Genomic DNA, 19765 nt, shown 5'->3' with positions numbered 1-19765 from the left:
GAAAGATTTCTTTACTGAAAGTGGTCAGACATTAGAACAGGCTGCCCAGGGAAGTAGGGGAGTCGCTGTCCCTGGAGGTGTTAAATAATCTGCAGACAGGGTACATGGACCTGGTTTAGTGGGCATGATGGTATTGGGTTGATAGTTGGGACTTGATCTTCAGGATCTTTTCCAACCTTAATGACTATTATTCTTCCTCCAGAACCCACTAACAACTTTATCTGGTTTTGAATCTTTGTTTAAATTCAGAAAGTTAGTTGTAAATAAGTAACAGGTTTCAAAGAAGGTAGGTTTTAAATTAAGCTGAATTTCAGGTCCAGCCTGAGCATGACCAAGCATCTCTCACATCTCAAAACCATTAAATCCTTTAGACATGCAATGAAATTAACACATTCTGATTTAACTTGCATTAGTTGAATTATATTCAAGAAAACTTAGAAGACTTGGTAACAGAAAAGATTGTCTTTTTATTTTAGAAAAGGGAAACTAAATTGAAGTTGTACACAACACAAGTGATTAAGGTTGATTTAAATGTAATTAATAGAACAGCACACAAAGGAAGCAAAACTTGGCATTCCTGCTTAAATTCTAACCCATACTGGTAAAACTAACATTTTGCAGAACATTATGAAATTATAGAAAGCTTAAATATAAATAAAGACAATATAAAACAGATCTTGTGTCTTTTGGTTGTAGTTGAGTAACATTTCCAACTTTTCTTACAGATTTGAGGTTCTATACACAGAAGAAATTAACAAAAGAGTTGACGTAGAATAGCACCAGTGTTCTGTAGTATGGAAAGAAGAGCTTGACACTTTATCCCATGTTTCCCATCCTTCTAAAATCAATTTTAAAATTGTAAAATTTAGCACTTCAAGCTTAGGGAAATCACAACTGATAAATTACTTAATGGCCAGTCCAATTCAGAAATGCTACATTTCACTATTTAACAGACATAGACACAAAAGTTTACACTCCAAAGTTCTCTCTCCTGAGCATTATAATCTCATCATTGCTTCTCCTTGCACAAGACACCTCAGTAGGTGTCTTAATCTCTTCCCTGGGCTGCACCCGAGTTGCACAGACAGAATTCACATTCTTGAATGAGAAACTTTCAGATGTCACATGCCTGCCTCCAAACACATGCACTTTAATGCCATCACATGCACGAAATTCAACTTTAAAGCCATCGTTGTTTATTTACTTCTCCTAAATACTCATTCATACACTGTGTTGTCTTTATCAAAGTTATGCAGAACCTTTGTAGTGAAAATAGTTTTAAAATGCTCATTGCTCAATCCATGTGTGATCTGGCTAACTTTCAACCTATTGTTTGCACACAGCTCCCTGGGCATTGATATTTCCACCAAGTCTTAATGTTTGCTTCTACCAGTCAGCCTTGGAAAACTTCCTCACTAATTCAGGAAGGACCCCTTTTTACTTCTTCCCTCTAGCAAGAGGGAAGTGAAAGAAGGGAATAAAATCTCAAAGTGGGGCGTATGTGTGTGAACACAAATAACAGAGAGCAACTGGGCAGCAATTAGAGAGATTGGAGAGAAGCATACTTCACCACTTCCTATACATTGATTTTTTTGTTTTGTTTACGTAATGATAAAGTTTACACCACCTCAACTTACTGTTTGCTACTAATCACAGTCACTATTTTACCTACTTTTCAATACTTATTCAAGTATTAATGCCTTAAGTACAAAAAAAAAAAAATCCTCTGAAATCACTTAACTGTAGGTGGTTACACTACAGGGAAACAAATCCTATTTATTTAATGTCTTTCTCCCTTGAAGCAGTGGAAGAGCCATAAAGGAGAAGTGCAACAAAGAACATGTTAAACAACCTACAGTAATACTGCTTCTATGGTATCTCCTGCACATCACTTTTCCAAAAAACACAACACTATGTTTAAACATAAGGCAAAGACATTGGAGGCCAATAAAAAAAAGCATTTGTGCATTTCCCTTTATGAAGTAAAAGTCCAATTTCATTTAAGTGCTATAAAAGTCACCCTAAAACATAATGTTAAGAACTATTTTGTTAAAAAAAGGTTTTGTTAGTGAGGTTTGTCTAATAATATCTGAAGAATTTACATTTTGTTTAAAACGTATCTCCAGAGAGAGACAGTTTACAAGAAGTATTCCTACCACTGATCAGCTGGTGCTTCAAGAGAATTGTAGTCTGTTACTACAGCAGCCACTGCTTTTAGAATCCTTAAAACAGTAGAATTCCTGAGGCAGATTTGTCAAAGAGCTGTAAACAAATAATTTTCCAAGATTTATTGGCAATAAGCAAAATGATCTTTAAGCCTTTAGGATGTAAATTTCTCTGCCAAATTGGAATTTTGGAAACTGTGGAATCTGCTTCCAAATTAATACTCTGGAGCAGTATGGAAACTTGACTCTGAGGAAGAGTCAAAATCTATTTCCAACTCAGATTCGTCACAGTTTGGGAGAAAACTGGGATAGGAGTTTAAATTGGAATGCTCCTGCATGTTGGCAGAAGCATTTTTCATAGGTGAGTGCACGAAGCATGAAGATTCCCAGAGCCAGGTTTCAAGGTCCACAGAAGAGTGAGGCACTTTAAGGTGGCAGTATGAAGAACGAAATTCCATAGCAGATGGGACAGTTTGACATTTTCCTAGTGATGTATAATTGTCTTTCCTGTTTAGAAACAAAAAAAAAAAAAAAAAAAAGAAAAATATTCTTAGTGTTTCAATAACATTTTTATTACTGTTTAGATGTCTGACAGGGAATCTTCATATAAGGAAAAACACTAGAGTGAAAGAGTTAATTCTTAATAAATTTAGTGAGTTGGGATATGGAACAACAGGAAAAGGATCTCGAAACAATTGTGTCTAATAGAGGGCCTTTCTGCCACTGCATGTTACCCTCAGTAGTAGGTAGAAAACAGTTACACTAAGTCATGTCATTCTGATGAGCTCAGAAGACAAGCCCCAAGTTTGTACATTCCCTGCTAAATAATATTGATTTCCCCCCAGCTATCCACATGGAATTCCATTTGCTGGTTTACCAATCACAGCAATAACTGAACACTAAAAAGTCTTTACAAGTTGAGTAGCAAATAGTTATGCAACTTCCTAAATACCATCTACATTCCACTTTACAACCAGCTAATTATTACCAACCTCAAACAGCTGGAACAACTTTCCTACACTCTGAAACAGCACCTGAATCACCAGGCTCATCTTTACCAACTCAAGAAATAGGAAACTGAATTTGTCACTGTGAATACCTCTTTTTTTTCTTTAAAGTTCTCTCCTACAGTCCTCTGTGGACAAAAAGTCAAACCAATCCATGACACATTCTCTCACACACACAAAAAAATCCAACTTATGATACACACACTTCAACACCAGCTTCTGTAGCTGAAGTTCAGGTGCATGAGGAGTTACCATCCACCAGGTTAAGTCTGCTAAAGGGACTTCAAACTGTTAGTAGCACAAATTTTCATGAGATTTAAGTTTGGTTCCAAAACAGAAGCTAGATCTGATGACCTAAGAGGAAAAGCATTTTAAAAAAAAAGTGTGGGGATTACATTCTGCAAAAGCAGCAGTAAGCTCTTGGCAGATGCTGAAACAGCACAAGCTCACAAAGCCACCTGTAGAATGAGACCCAAGATTCTACACAAAGCCTTGGGACCTAGCTACCTGAAGAGAGAATCCACTTAAGGAAGGCTTCAGAAAGCTTTCTCTCACTGAAGTGAGAGCTGGTCACTTTGATGCCATGAAAGCATACAGCAAAACCCATGTCAACTACCAGGTTCTGGTTTATGGCCAAGAGCTTCTCTTTCCACAAGAAGAGAAACAATATTTCTGGTTAATCATAACTCAATCACCAAATAACCCCTCTAGAAGTTATGTCTGGGACAGTCTTGGGATACTATGTCTTCCAAATGCTCATTTCAGATGAGGAGTATCACAACTGGCAAGGCTAGAATACCAGCAACATGAAGAAGCTGCTAAATAAGGCTAAAAGCAGGAACATAACTATACCCACATTTATGGTGTAAAGGAGTCAGGAATCTCATTAAGAAAATGAAGAAAAAATGAAGCTGGATGGCTTGCGGTATGAAATAATTGATGAGATAATGGCAGGATGGTAGCAAATAAATGCTCAGAGAGATGGCCTCAAAAGCTAAGTCGTGTTGTACAATAGAAGGCTTTAACCGATTTCAGGAAGGGAGAAGAGAAGCTATTTGTATACAGGAATTAAATGCTTCTGAATTCTGGATAAAACTGAAAATTGTAAAATGACAGTATCTTTACAACCTGATATTAAAAGGCACCATTTAGTACTTCCAAAGTGGTAAGGAAACCCAAGCTTCAACCTCATCAAAGTCATCAATTAAAGCCAGAACCTTTTAATTGCAGATTTTGACTACTTCTAAAAGGATGGGACACACGAATCAGATATTTCATGACACCAATCCAGAACCTGGAAAATCTTCTACTTAAAAGGAAGTAGGATCAAGCAGTTCTTCTCAGATATATCCAACCCGAGTTTCTGATGGGTCTGTGTAAAGCACTGCCAAAGTAAAACCAGCACTATTGATCATTTTCCTTGTGTAATTTTATTACTAAAAACAGGAATGCCAAAGCTCAAGAACTCTTAGCTCAAATAAAATGGTATTTTATATTTTAGTTTAGAAGTGTGCTGTACACAGACCATGACAACATTTTAATAGAAATAACTGCTGCAGTTATGCAACTTCAGCACTACAGCTATCTCTTGGAAGCCTTTATGAAGCCTTCAAGAATTCTCTTCAACTCTTAACAGCTTTCTGGATTAATTTCTATCCCACTTCTGCCTCCTGCACAGCAACTCCAGGAATTTTTTAGCAGGAAAATCTAACCTGAATATTGGCCATGTCCATTTTGTAAAAGTTTGCAGAGCTCCTTGGGCAAATACTACACTCCCCAGAAAAAATGAAAACAGTAATAGTATTCTCAGATTCATACAGAGGTCAACTGTCACCAATTCCTCCATACATATTGTGCAAAGGGCAACAGAAGTAACAAATCTGGAAGGCTAAATCTCACACCAGGTTGGTAAGGGAAGCATAATGAACCTAGTTACAACCAGATCAGAGGCTTTTCTCTTCCACAGAAACAGAGGCTCCTAAAAATTTTCCACACACATCTTAATTCTTTCCAACTATCTTAAGAGAGTGTCCTTCATAGTAATCTACTTTTTAATCGTTACAACCTTTCCTGCCCAGGCTCCTAAGAATCTAGCCTTTCTCACATTTTCCAGTTCTCACCTGATATAATCTGATTTAGAACATCCCGAGCAACTTTTTCCTCCTCATTGCTCCAGCTACCATGGAGCAGAGGAGATACAAGGTGTCTGTTCTCAATCCAATGCCTGCTCCATAATTCACCTTAAGAAGCATGAGTCTACCAACAAGAACACCACTTCATCCACTATATGTAGCAGTCATGAATCAGTTATAAACAAGAAGCATCAGAAAAATATACTTAAACAATTCTAAGGATTAGAGGGAAGGAGAATTGTTTTGTATTACCTTCGACAAAATTATTAAATCTTGTTTTAAGAAAGAAACTTATTAGTAGTTGAAGCTCTAAGAGAGAGAGAGACTTTACATCATTGGCACACAATAGCACACCACTTTACCTGGCTGTAGAGAACAGCTTGGTTTTAGCGTGGGAATAAACAGTACCAACGATCTGACAAAGCTGTTCTTGCATCCATCGAACATCAGCAGGCATGTCAGGAAACCAGTTCACTAACCTGCAATCACAACCAAAACGTGTGTTGCTTTGTAAGCAGAAGATTCAGTCTGCATTATATTCTTACATACCATGTCCAACATCCCACAAAGTAACAGAGTTTTCATTCTCCCCAAGTGAACGCCTCCATCAAAGTCTCCAGGTCCTCCCAACATCCCTACATTTCCCTCTCTTCCACTCATTGCTTTTCTACAAACTAAGAAGAAGGGCAGCACAGAGCACTGCATCTCTGATCTATGATTCTATAGAGTGGCTGACCCATGCCACTCTATTTGCATTCCATGCCTTGTGATCAGTGTTTAGGAAGCCTGCCAAAACTTCCTGTCTCTGCAACATCTTTCTGTGTGGTGGAGACTTTCTGGTCAGTTTAAAGTTAGGTTGGAGAAGAAAGAAGAACAAAAGAAAAGCACACAGGAAGAACAAATAAAAGGCAGAAATAGAACAAGGTCATGAATGTATTTTTTCTTTACGACACCCTTGACAGGTATCAGTTACACCTGAGGGGAAGGAGAGGAAAAAACTCACATTAGAATTCTGTTGAAAGTTGCTTCACACCCATACACCAAAAAAATGGCACAGAAGTACTACGTTAACTGCCACAGAAACAAAACATTTTACTGAAGCTGTATGTAGTTCCATTCACAGAACATTTGATGTTTCAATTATTTGCTGATCAAGTAATGACATCTGCTGTTCAAGGACTGAAATTCTCTTAAGCAAACGTAAAGCTCGGGGCTCACAATGCCTTCATTTAACGTAGTTTCTCCTTTATAGGACCTGAAAACTTGAAAGTTCAGCCCTTTTTCAAAGACCACATTTTTTCAGTCAACCTAAACAAACCTGGTAAGAAGATTTATATGGTAAGTAAAATTGGGTTTCATTCCTGATTTCAGAAAGAAGGTAAAGCCCAAGCATGATCTGGATAGAGTTCAAATACCACTGCAGAATATAGTACTAGTAATAAAGTACATGTTCCTGGAAAACATAACTAAGGGTGCTTCTTTCAAGCAATTAGAAGACAGCTACTAGTAATAAGAGTAAATTGATTAGAAATCATCTTAATCTGTTCATTTATCTAGCCTTGGACTTAGGAGGCTTTAGGGTGGTGCATTACATAGGTAGAAATAATGGTCTTTGGACAGATACTACTAGATTTCTAGAGTGCCACAATGCCCGCAGCACTGAGCTCCCAATGAGTACATTTTCAAAAGTGTAATAATTGTAAAAAGTGTAATAAATGTAAAATGGTTCATTAGAAGTTCCTTACCTTAAAGCCACAGAGTAAGCAGACTCCACTGGCAGAGTACATGGTAGCAGCAGATAGGATATCACCCGCATTGGGAACAGTTTAGAGAACTGATCATAGAATCCATTCTGTTCTTTACAAGCTTCCTGCAGTGCTTAAGAATAATTATTTTAAAAATGTTACACTATTTGAAAACAGTTTAAATCATTTGCTCAAACTTTGATAATCTTCAATCAATGTTATGAAGTGTTACTGAATAAGGTTTAGGCAAAAAATGAAAAAAATTCAGCTCAAGAAACTCTCACCATAAATCTCCTCTATGTCATTTTAGAATATGGGAAACAGACTCAAATCACAGGGACAAAAGGCATTACACAGAACTTTTAATAAAATAAGTTAAAGAATTAAGAGGATTTACAGTTCAACTCTTTAAAAATACTTGTGTATTTTTGATAACATTCCTGTCCTGTTAAAGACTGTAACTGTCAGGAGTTTTAATATCCCATTTACATATAGTTGTATGAAATAACACACTTCAAATTTTGTTCTCCTAGGTCACTGGGATCACAAATTTCCTATTCTGAAAATACCCATAAGCATCCACAAAACCAAACCAGATAAAAGTTATAGGTTAAAGAAATATCAGAAGTGAATTTCTTCTATTAACAGCTTATTTAAAAAAGAGCAAAGCAAGAAGTCTGTTTTAAAAATAAGATGGGGACAACCAGTGTTTGGATTCGAGGTTCAACTCTAGCTGGAAATACACGCTTCCAAAAATCCTGGGCACATACATAGTTTATCTAAATGAGAATTTGATTCACAGCTCTGCAGTGTTGGAAGTAACTCCTTCCTCCTGCTTCCATCATATTTCTGTAGCTAAATCAAAGTACATTTAATACGCATTCAAAGAACTTTGAACTTTAATTTCACAGGCAGTTAAAAGATTAAATAAAAAGCATCTTCTGCAAATTGTAATAGTAAGCAAGCAGGGGGAAAAATAAATCCTAGTTTGCCATTTGAAGTTACAGGAAACAGTCTGAAGAATGTACCTTTACGAAGTCTAGGAGGTAGACTCTCAAATATGCTTTTCTCCAAAGGCCATGGATTTTGCTTCAGCTGGTCATCAAGTACTTCCATTTTCAAAGTTTCTACTCTGTTATTTTCTGTCACTTTTTTCTTCATATGGTCAGTGTGCTGCACAGCCTCATGAGGATTTCTTTTTGTGAAGGACAAGTGGATATAAATTGAGTCATTCAGAATACCTGGAAGAGTCAAGAGCTTCCACTTAATCTTGACCCACAAGTCTTCACAATACACAGGTTACAAATACTGTATAGGTATCTGTACAAAGGCCTATCCTGAAGGAACATCATCTACCCAATGTCAAATACACTTGCTTTTATAATCTCACAAATGTTTAATCATACTGCTGAACACTCTTTTGCAGCTTTAGGTCTTAGTTTAAAATTGGTTCTTAAAGGAAAAATGAACAATTAACTGAAACTGCACTGGAAACATACAGCCACTTACCTAAAGTCGTTTTCAAGCAATAAAGTAAGTGATTTACAAGAGAGGAGGGAAACAGATGTAATATTTAACTGAAAGAAAACACCTGAAACACACCAGAAATTTGCCAGGACAGGTATCTCATGAGTACTTTGAGGCACTGCTACAACAGATGGAAAAAGAAAGCAAGTAGGGTACAGTACTTTTTTTAAGGTATTTCCAAAGTACAGATCTACTACTTCTAAAAGACAAATGTTAAAAGAATCTATAAAATCAATTTACCAGAAAACTTCTCTGAACTGCTAAAGATGGAAGGGAAAAACATCAAAGACCTAGCGCCTTCTTAGCTACATACAGCCCCCTCTTGCCTCCTTTTTAAAAAATAAACAAAAAACCCCAAAAATAACCAACCCACCCCAAACTCAAGTTAAAACCATATCACCAAGAATTATCCTCAATTGTAACATACCATTCTCTTTCAAGAATTTAAGAGCATCTGAATATCCTTGCTCACAGATCTCTCCTAGTACCTGTAAGCATAGGGTAAATTGAGTCAGACAAGTAAAAGGAGACTCAACTTAAGTTCAGCACTTTGCAGAAATTAAAAGCTTCTTCTATTCATCCTCAATTCTTGCAAGAAAATTTTACAGGAACAACCTTTATAATTCAACATATTCATGTTAATATGCCTACTGTGATGATGGATATGAGCTTAGCTATTACATGTGCATTTTTACATAAGGACAGCATTCTCATAGTTAGTAAGAATTTCCTCTTTTTGTTTCTTTGATTAGCATTTCAGCAGATGTAAGCAATAATGAAACAGAGTGGCTTGGATTATACTAAATCCCTTCCTTCTCACTGTTTCCCACCTTCCAAAACTATGAAAAGTCAGATGAGCAATTCTTACAGTTATATTCAATCTTCCACACAAAAAACATCTTTCACCAGATGCAATGCCAGCTCACCTGCATAGTAGTCCTAGACAAAGAAAACCAAACCAACCCAAAACCTGAAAAAATATTAAAGCCTACGTAAGTAGAATGTATGGCCCAAAAGCCAAGTGCCCCAAAAGCCCTCAATTAAAAAAAAAAAGCGTATCTATAGCACTCCTTCTCCTCTGTATCACATCCCAAGCCAGGTAGCAAAGCCTGTTTTCATTTTTTCAGCTTCCACAAGAGCAATTCAAAAGCACTTCCCCCATCAAATCTGCAATTAACAGAGCTCAGCAAAGTTTAAAGGCACACTGACTGCATGAACTATCAAGAACTTCACAAAACCATTAAGCTTTAGAACTTCAAAGTTCTGAAGCACTTGGTGAGCAGGTCAACATGAAAGGACTACAAACTGACAGGTATTTATATACCATATATATATATATAATATACCAGTGTTGATTTTATGATGAAATCCTGTGTTAGTTGCCAAATAAATACTGAAAGCCAATAGCAGGACATGCAACTTCAGTCTGAGAGAGACTAAAAATAAGGAGAATTAAGACAAACTATGGAAAAATAGAAACAAATGTCAGCAGGGTAGTTTGTGTAACTAGATGAGATGCTAAGATTACTGTAGCTTTCTGCAAAAGCAAGGCTTTTCTATGGGAAGGTGTTCTAGGAACTACACAATGGCAGTGACTTACTTTAGGTTCTGGTGGAAAGAGCGCTTGCGTTAAACGATAAAAATTCCCCAAACTGAACTGAATGCTGGTGTTGGTCACATTCATTTCGTGAAAGTTGGCAGAGTTACCCTTTGGACAGATATCACACTCCCCAGCAAACGGTGAAACTGTGATGGTATTCTTAGATTCATAGTGAGGTAAGTTGTCACTGATTCCTCCATCCACATAGCGCTAGAAAAATTGACAGAAATAAGAAGTCTCAAAGGCTGAAAATTTCTAATGAGCAGATTTCCCATGCAGGAATTAAAAAACACTTAAGACTGCAACAGAACAGCCTCAGCCTATGCTCTAAGGCTAAACATCCTTTGTCCTCTAATGCTATTTAAAAAAACATTCCCACCCATCATTCCATAGACAGTCTGAGATTATTCTATTTGTAATTTTTCCTGTATGTTTAAAGTGGACTTGCCCTTTCTTAAAGATCATAATCCTACACAATACACAGAAAAGTAGTACAGCTGACTCTCCTTCCTCAAAGGAGGGCACCAACCTAAGAGATACCAGGGTAGTTCCTTAGCAAGAATATGAACAAAAGAATAGCTCTATACTTCAAAGCTCAAGTTCCGTGATACTAAATGATCCAGTTAGGGTAACAGTAACTTAAAATTACTCTTCCTAATTGCAATTTGATATAAAGGAATCAAAAATACTTAGACATGAAGAAACTCCAAGTAAACATGGATAATGCTTCAGAAACCTTGCCAATGATTATGGATTACCGATTATGCTTTGAGTGCAAGTTTAGAAACTGTTTCAGATTATGCTTTTGTCTCCTTCATGTTCAGTTGCCCATTTTGTGCAATTTTTGTGCCTCATCACCTCATACATCCAAGAACTGAAGAGTTCTATGGTGGGGTACTAGTCTATGGTGCAGCAGCTATGGCCAAATCTAGCTCCTCCAGTCAAGCACATTAGCCATCTTCCCAGTGGCACCAGTTGTTCTGACAGTTGCAAAAGACCATTCTGCATTACCAGCTCTGCTGGTTTAGAGGTTCCATTTTCCTTCTTCCTAACTAGGTAAGAGACATAACCTGTAGGTACTTGTAAAACGTAAAGGTAACAGAGCAGGTGTGGCCAGCAGAAACAACATGGATCACCAATTTCATCTGCTCTGATACTCACTCCTTGACGATTCTGAGAAACAAATTAGGAATTCTGAAGAGGACAGCTCAGAGCAATTAAAAAAAATTCTAACATAATCCAGGGCAGCCTGTTCCTACCTGTCAGATTTCTTGGATACACTTTAGACCCATTAGCATGCAGCTACTGACAGATTTCCTATGGATGCATAACATGATTACTAAGGTACATGTGCAATCACCAAGTCCTTTGTGGAAACACGCAGAAGTTTTGGCAGAGAAGAGGCCATAGCATGCAGCCTTCTCATTAAATTATTACAACGTGGAAGTACACATCTGAGTCACTGTTCAGAGATCACTAATCAGAGATTAATGAGTTTAATTGCTTGGAGTTTCTGCCTATCTGTTCCCCCTAGTACATTTTTTAATCTGAAACCATTGCTGTGCTTGAAGATTGTAGAAAAGCACCCAACAAAAAACACCCTACCCACAAAAGGTTCACAACTGACAGTAAAATATACCTACTGAAAGATATCCTAAAGCCTTTGTTTTAAAGTATACATGCATAAAGCACCAAACCAACAAAGATGATACCAAGTTTACATACTTAATGTTCTACTGTGTTTAAACCCTACACACTGAGCATGTGCAACTGTGCTATTCTTACCAAGTTACATCAAAAACACTTCTTCAACATTAAAATAATACAAAAATAATTGGAAAGATCAAAAAGATACAATGATTCCTGCCTTCCCCTTCCCTCAAAACTGCATCAAATAAAGCATCATTTGGGCATTTTTGTACTCTGAACTAAGTCTTTTAAAATAACATTGTTGTCTGGTGACAAGGACTGAATAGCCAGATTAGCCTGGATCCACCTAAACCTTGGATTCAGTCCAACATCCTGTTTTCATAACACCTTTAATCTGGGAGAGTTTAAGGAGACATACAATGTTTAGAAGTACAGATAAAGAAAAACCCCTATGTAGTTCTAGTCACTCTTGCTTAAATTTCAGTATGAAGAAGAAAATACATTTCATGTGTATCTTTGACCTTTTAGCACTTCCAGCTTGCCTTGAGAACAACCTGTAATCAATCATTGTCAGAGATGTTTTAAGTTCGCTTGTTTTTAATATTTTTCCCCTTTCCTTGTGTAAGGAGCACAGAGGTTGAGTAGAAAGCAAATGCAAGTTAATACAACATTGCAACAAAAATACATGAACATTACTGCCTTGATTTGAAGTGCACACCTGCTTCCAGACCTGTTACAAAACCTACAGCACACTACACCAACTTTTCTGTAGTTGTTGCCCCTTTAACAGAGGATTTGTGAAAACCCAGTACAGCCATTAAAAGGTTTTGTAACCAACAGTTCCTGTGAAGTAATAGAACAGACTAATACACTGACATTTTGACACTTTGACACTTCAAAAAGCAACCTTTCTTTATACTGAATACAAATTACAGAAGACATTAAAAAGCCTCATTTATAATTAACTGAACATGGAATTTTAATCCAGTTTTAAGGCAGATCTACCTAAAGAAAGAACACAAAGATATACAACAAACTATCTAACAAGACATATTTTTTAAGCAAAACAAGTATAAATGACCCTTCCTGTAAGCTTGTACAGATGACTGAGTATCACTTTTTACAATAAATATTTATCCTTGCTAGTTTAGAAGAGCCTTTTTCAATTACTGTATTAGCAAGCAAAAAAATTTATGAGCATGTGTGTGTGCGTTTCACAGGGTAGAGAAGAAATGTGTCTTCTACACATTTAGTGTTTCCTTGCTTTTTGGGAAAGTTGTACAATGCAGTTAAGTACTAGAAGCTTTGATGAAGGTATTTACTTTAAAGCAGGATAACTAAAAAAAAGAGATACAGACTGTCCCTTAATTTTGGAACAGCTAGAATTACTTTTAGATCTTAATAGAGACTTACCACACCTCTAAATGATGGTGGAATTAGGCCACAATAAATAGGAACGAATGAACTACAGATTAAAGCCTGCAGAAACATGAGAAATTAAATAGTAACTGTCTTATGATCAAAATCATCATTCACCAAAATCTCTTTAGCTAAAACAACTGAACAATATCAAGCATTCTTTCAAACACTATGAAGGTATTCCACATATCTTTAGACTATAATCACACTCCATATAAATACATATATAAAATTTAAAAAAAAAAAAAAAATCAACCAAATGACATCTCTAAGGCTCACTAAAAGACCATTTCTAGACATGCTAATTGATAAGAAAAAAAGTTTCTGATCATTCACTCAAGGTATACATTTTCTGAGTAATTGAAGCGAATAACTGGGAACTAAATCTCAGCATTCTGGGATCACGTGAAACTGGCTTTGTAACTGATACTAAAAAAATCTAAAAGCTATTTTTGACTGCCTCTTGACCACTGCTTTTAGAATAATGACCTTGAAGTCTTATTCATGAAGGATACAGCTTTATTAGATACACTACACTATGAAGGCATTTATCCATTTTAAGGCTGATCTCCCACACCTGTTAACTAAAACAGTTTGTAAATACAGGGACTGGGAAAATAAGCAAGTCAATTTAGCATAAGAAAGTGTGAATTCATCTTTAAAGTACTGTCCAAGTCACAATATCTTAAAACAGAAATTCAACCAATGCCACCACATGGAGTTAAGATTACAGAAACCCAGAAATACACATACCTGGACAACTTCTTCTTTTGAGTTAAAATTAGATATCAGTGCATTTTTACCATCTGATACTCTGGTTAGTGAAATACACAGTCTGCCCGATGACAACTGGTGAGCATTTTCTGGAAGGTTTCTCATCAGGCCATCTCTTATTATCTTTATCACATTAAATGAAGGATGAAGAGGACCAAGATTTCGCTTTCTAGCCTCTTTGGCTAATGCCAGAACATCTGCACAAGCTTGAGCTGAAAATAAAATGCATTTATTTTAAAAACATAAGATATGTCAAAAACTATAAAGTAAACTTCCAGTAATAAAGCATGTCTAGAGCTCCAACTTGCTAGCATGAGAATTCCAAAAGTTTGTTTTCAACAAGAGTTTAGGAATTTTCCGAGGGGGAAAAAAGGTCACTTTAAACTTTCAAATAGAACTCCTGGTGAAAATACAGCCACCAAGTTACTTTATATACACCACTTGTGTCATATAGAAAACACATTCTTAAGAAACAACAACAAGCAAAAAATCCAAACAAACAAACAAAAACCAAAAGAAAACCAACCCAAAGATGACTAACTTCCGTAAACACATCTACACAGACATTCCATATGCAACATCCATAAAAATCTAGAGAGTATGATGCACAGATTTACAGTTCACAGTATGTCTGCAGGAGCAGAGCACCTAAGTTCATCACAGCTACTAACACTTGTTGGACTTCAACCAAATTTAAGGTTTCAGGGCATCATTTATCCTCATTTATACACAAACACAATAAAGGTGACATCAACTGTGAGCTTATAGTAAGGAACAACAGGAGGGAAGTTTTTAAAGCAGTGGGTAAAGAATGCAGAGGAGATCTGCAACACCTCACACAGGTCTCCACCTAAATAGGAGCATTTTTACTATCTGTAACATATCTCAGATTTTTTTCACCAACCAAATCAGCAGGGAAGTAGACCCAACCACTACAGAAGACAACTGGTCCTGAAAAATGTCAAAATATTTTAACAATCACACACCTAGTCACAATAAGAACAGCAGTTCATCCACCTGCAATACTTTGAATGTTTAATGTCATGTTTCTCCAGGCCATACTTTGAAGAAATTGCCTGATAAACTGTCAGCTTGGGAGAGGAAAATCAAAGTAACAGGTTATTAACCTGTGATATGCTACAAGATCATCCAAAAATACTTTAAGAACTGGCATATTTTATCTTACACAGACTCCTTTCAAAGCAGATAAGCTTCAACTTCAGTTAAATGTTTCCATTCAAGGAAAAAAATTTGCTTAAGCCAAATTTCCAAAAATATTACCTTTCCAAAATGTTATTTTTCCTCCTCAGATGACAATATCTAAACCTTTCTTTTTCTTAACACAGTAAACCAAGGATCTGTGTTCAAAAGAATAACTCTAACGAAAAAAAAAAAATCTGAGGTATGAAACATACTTCCATTTTTACCACAACGTTTGTTTTCATTTCACACTCGCAGCATGCAGCCTCAGGCCATGAATCTGTAGATAGCAGTAGCCTGACCCCACATTCCACCTCAGAAGACAACAAACAGTTTAAACATAGCTCACTGGTCACAGTCAGATATTTACATGAGCAAAACACATGTTACATGCAATTAAAAAAAGTGGCACAACACACATTCTGGCAAGTGAAGAAGGTATTTCCAAAAAAAGTTATGTAGCTACTTCTAGCAGTTCCATTTTTTACACATGCAGATATAAATCATCAACTCCCCATCCCCTTTTAAAAATTTCTTCTTTGTTTTAATAAACTAATTTAGCAGCATTCAATCCTCTAAAACTTTCTTAAAGAGATAAATCAGGTGCATTTCAGGAGTCCGAGATAGTGAACCTCCAGAACTCTGCCCTGCTATGCATTATTTTGGCTTTTGCAAAGTAAGTACATTTTTGAAAACTTTACAGTAAGCAATTTACTTGCTTGGGGCATTAAAAACAGACCAAGAGCACTGGGTGTGTGGACACAGAAGCAAGCAAATACACACATTCACTTCTCCAACAAGTCTTTTTCCAGCTAGCTTCCTGTCAAATTTAAGTTTGAAGCACAGTAAGATCTTCACTAATTTTCAGTGGAGGTCTGTTTCCGCAGGAAAAAAAAAAATAGAGCAAACCAGTGCCCTCTACTAACATTGTTATTTACCTCTCACTGTAAAAAAATGTCAGGAAAATATCAGCTCACTTTACACACCCCACTAAAGGGCTGTGAATCTGACGACCTGTAACAATCTAGATCTGAGTTCTTCTCGTTTCAGCTTCCTTTCATAAATTACCCAAAAACATGAAATTTGATTCCACATATAAGAATGTCTACATTTGAGGTAGTCTACAGGGGAAAAAAAATAAAAAAGACAAAAAAATCAACTTTACATATTTCATCTACTGTTACCTATTTTAGATAGTCTTATTCTGCTTAGAAACCTTCCTTGTATGTTGTGTCTATCCAAGAAAATGCAGTAGTAAAACAGAGGAAATGTAAAAAAACTACAAAAGTAATACATACTATGTACTAAAATGTATCACCAATAAGGGAAGCATACAATATGAACTAATGAAATTTATTAAATTACTAGCTTATCAAACAAGCTTCTTTAGAGCTTATTTACAACCCTCTGCTTTTACATAAACTCACAAAAAAATTAACAGCACAAAAGATACAGAATTAACATGGGAATGTTGTCTTAGTTTAATGAATTTACAAAGAGTCACAGTTTAGAATGTAGCTGGTTTTGAAGTGTCTTTCAATATTCCCAATTGCCTTTTTTTAAGGAGAAAAAAAAAAAAAAAGATTCCAGAAGAAATACACTTGCCCATGAAATACAACACCTTGGGCAGTGATGGCACACATGCTAGCTATTCCACTAAAGGGAAAAAAGTTGATTGTATGAGAAAGGAAAGTGAAGTGAATAATAGTTGAAACTTGCAGACTTCAAATTAAAACGCTAAAAATGTAAAAAGCTGCTAATAACACACACTTCTGGAAAATAATACTGATTTTTGTGCTTAAAAGCACTTCAAATATTTAAAGTGGCTTCCTTAAATCATTTACAATGACTTGTAACTTAAAATTTGATACATACTAAAAATAAGTAGCCATTGTGGACAAATGTGATTTGCTTTAAAAGCTGGTATCAGGCTTATAGCAACTCGAGTGTGTTACGTTAGGACATTAGAGCAAAATTAAATTATAAAGTTTAAGTAGTACAAGTTTACTGCTAAAGCTTTGAAGGAATTAAGCATACATGATCAAGATCAGTGGCTAAGCAGGAGGAACAAGCATTTCACAGCATTACTCTCTTACACATACAAAGAACTTCTGTTTTAGTAACTGAATTGTTCCCTGAAAATTTTAAAAGCACATTCAAACCCTCTTCAAATTCTAGGTAAGCACACACTGTTTTCCTTTTCCATCCATAAGTAAGATGAAATATCGATTTACAAAACCTATTTCTAAACTTGTTAACAAAAACAATCAGTGTTGAGTCATGAACTAGACTTATAAAGAAAAACCATTTTCAGATTTCCAGGTATTTCATATATTTTTTTTGACTACAGTCATCATCCTAAGTAACTTGATATTCTACTTGTATCAAGCTTGTTGTAATGTCTTGCATGTCTAATTCACTAGATAAAGGCATATTTAGGTTCTCACAAAGCCTTAATATGTAGAAGGCATGCAATAGTTTTCCTGCTGCTAAAATATCAGTGCTTACTACACAAGAGAGAATTAGTTACAAACATCCAGTGTAAATAAAAAAAAAAGGATTAACTCATTACTTAAATCACAATTAAAATCAGGTATTTTAATCAATCCACTGTTTCTAATCATACACCCAAGGGACCTATGCCATATACGCTGTGCACAGATTAAAAAGGAAAAGCATATTAAAGCTAACCTAAGCCCTGACCTTAACTCCCTTAGCCTTACCTCAAGAAAGCTTTAGAGGAAGCAACTTAAAGCTAACTGAAACTTGATTTACGAAGTTAACACAGGAGATGCAACAAAGTGCAAGTATTTTCGTTTCAAACTGCCAACAAGATTAGTCTGCCATGAAGGCTACTAGGATTCAGCTGACTCCCACTCTCCCAACACTACAATTCCTCTGCTTTGCAGGGAGGCAGAAGCAGCTGTCACCGACCCGGTATTTGTAACTCCCGAGTCCAGGAGGCACTGAAACGGCTTAGGTGGACACAAGGTGGCCCTATTCCTTCCAAGGGGCAGTATTTGAATACGCGTTAAAATCAGGTGAGGTTGCCTCAAGACCATTTGTGGAGCCAAGGAGGCTGGTAAATATCCATCCAAGGCGAAGATATGCTAGTTTCACCACCTGCCTCTTACCTCACCCTCAAAGAAAAGCACCACTTTGTGTGTTTTACTCAGAGGCAAGACGTGCACAAGACGAGATGCAGGAGATTAAAAAAAAAACCAACCAAACAAAAATACACCAGCCTGAGCTACATAGCCCTTCGGATTTAATTTCCTAAAAAGCTTCATATTCCCCTTTGGGGCTAGAAAACGAGCAAGAGCGAAGAGAGTCAGCTCCCCTGGGAAGAGCAAACCCAACCCAGCGCCAACCCGCCAGTCCCGCGGCTGTGCCCGCTACCCTGCGCGCCGCCAAACACAGGCCCTCTCCTGGGCCACTGTCGCCCGCCACCGCAACAGCGGCCAGCCCACCACACCTGCCCCGTTCCGCAGGCCCGCTCGGCCTCGCCTCAGTTCCCTCAGCCTGCCGCCCAGCTCCCCTCAGAACGTCGGAACCCCCCATGACACCGCCGCAGAAGGGCGGACCAGCTGACCCAGAGAGCCGCCTGCGACGAGCACGGCTCCACAAAGAGCCCCGGCGGAGGCACCGTAGACGTGACGGGCGTCGCGGATAACGTGTGGAGCGCGCTCCTGCAGGCAGGTGGCAGCGCCAATGTGGTAGACACCCAAGAAGCCGCAGCCGGCGAACGAGACGCTCCAGCCACGCTTGCGGTCCAGCATCGTCACCGGCGGGCGGAGAAGCAGAACACAGCTAACACAGCTCCCGCCGCGACAGCCCAGCAACTGGGTTGCGAGCGACGCGTCCCTCCTACCCGTTTTCACGGCGGCCGCGCCCAGCACCATCGGCATGCGCAACAGCCAATCCCGTGCTTCCGCTCGGCCCGTCCCTGTGGCCTAAGGGTGCCTCAGCCAACCCAAGGACAGATTGCAGACGAAGCCCTTCCCCGCCCCCGGTCGGGGTTGGGTGCGCGATGGGCGGTGGCGCTGCGTGATCGGCATCCGCGGGTCCCCTCGGCACCCTGAAACCCCTCGCCTTGGGCGGCCTCTGCGGCTTCCTCACCCTCTCCTATCCCCGGCTCTGTCTCCAGGAGCGGCTGGCTTCTCCCTGCCCCCTGAGCGAATCTGGCGGTTGGAGCGCGAGTCTTGTCCAGCGCACCGCAGCCGAACAATAGGGCGCAGGGTGGGTGAGGTAAGGCTCTGGCAGACGGGCTGTGGTGACGCCTTTGGTCTTCGGATAAGAAAGACAACGCTAGGAGCTGCTACCGCTTCTACTCATGGAGGGGTAGCGGGACGCGGCACAGCCCCCACAGCCTGTGAGCAGCGAGAAGGAAGATCAGAATTGTTTCAGTTGGAGAAAACCTTTAGGATCAAGTCCAACCGCTGTCTTTACCAAGTCTGGTGCTAAACCATGTCCTTCAGCACCACATCTCTGCGTTTTTTAAACACCTCCACAAATGGGAATTCAACCACCTCCCTGTGGGAGCCTG

At 38.1% G+C, this 19765-nt stretch overlaps 1 protein-coding gene across 1 annotated transcript; it reads right to left on the bottom strand.

Moving 5' to 3' along the window:
• Positions 1-2380: 2380 nt before the first annotated feature.
• Positions 2381-18998, bottom strand: LOC128980921 (1-acylglycerol-3-phosphate O-acyltransferase Pnpla3-like). Its single transcript, XM_054399517.1, has 9 exons — positions 18812-18998; positions 13999-14231; positions 13240-13305; positions 10177-10386; positions 9004-9064; positions 8078-8290; positions 7050-7182; positions 5667-5783; positions 2381-2672 (listed from the first exon to the last, which is right to left on the bottom strand). The coding sequence occupies exons 1-9, from the start codon at positions 18996-18998 to the stop codon at positions 2381-2383; spliced, it is 1512 nt and encodes a 503-aa protein (XP_054255492.1).
• Between the last annotated feature and the right edge of the window lie 767 nt (positions 18999-19765).

This window comes from Indicator indicator, chromosome 3 (assembly GCF_027791375.1).
Source record: "Indicator indicator isolate 239-I01 chromosome 3, UM_Iind_1.1, whole genome shotgun sequence".
Classification (NCBI taxonomy): domain Eukaryota; kingdom Metazoa; phylum Chordata; class Aves; order Piciformes; family Indicatoridae; genus Indicator; species Indicator indicator.
This window is presented reverse-complemented; position numbering and strand designations above follow the sequence as displayed.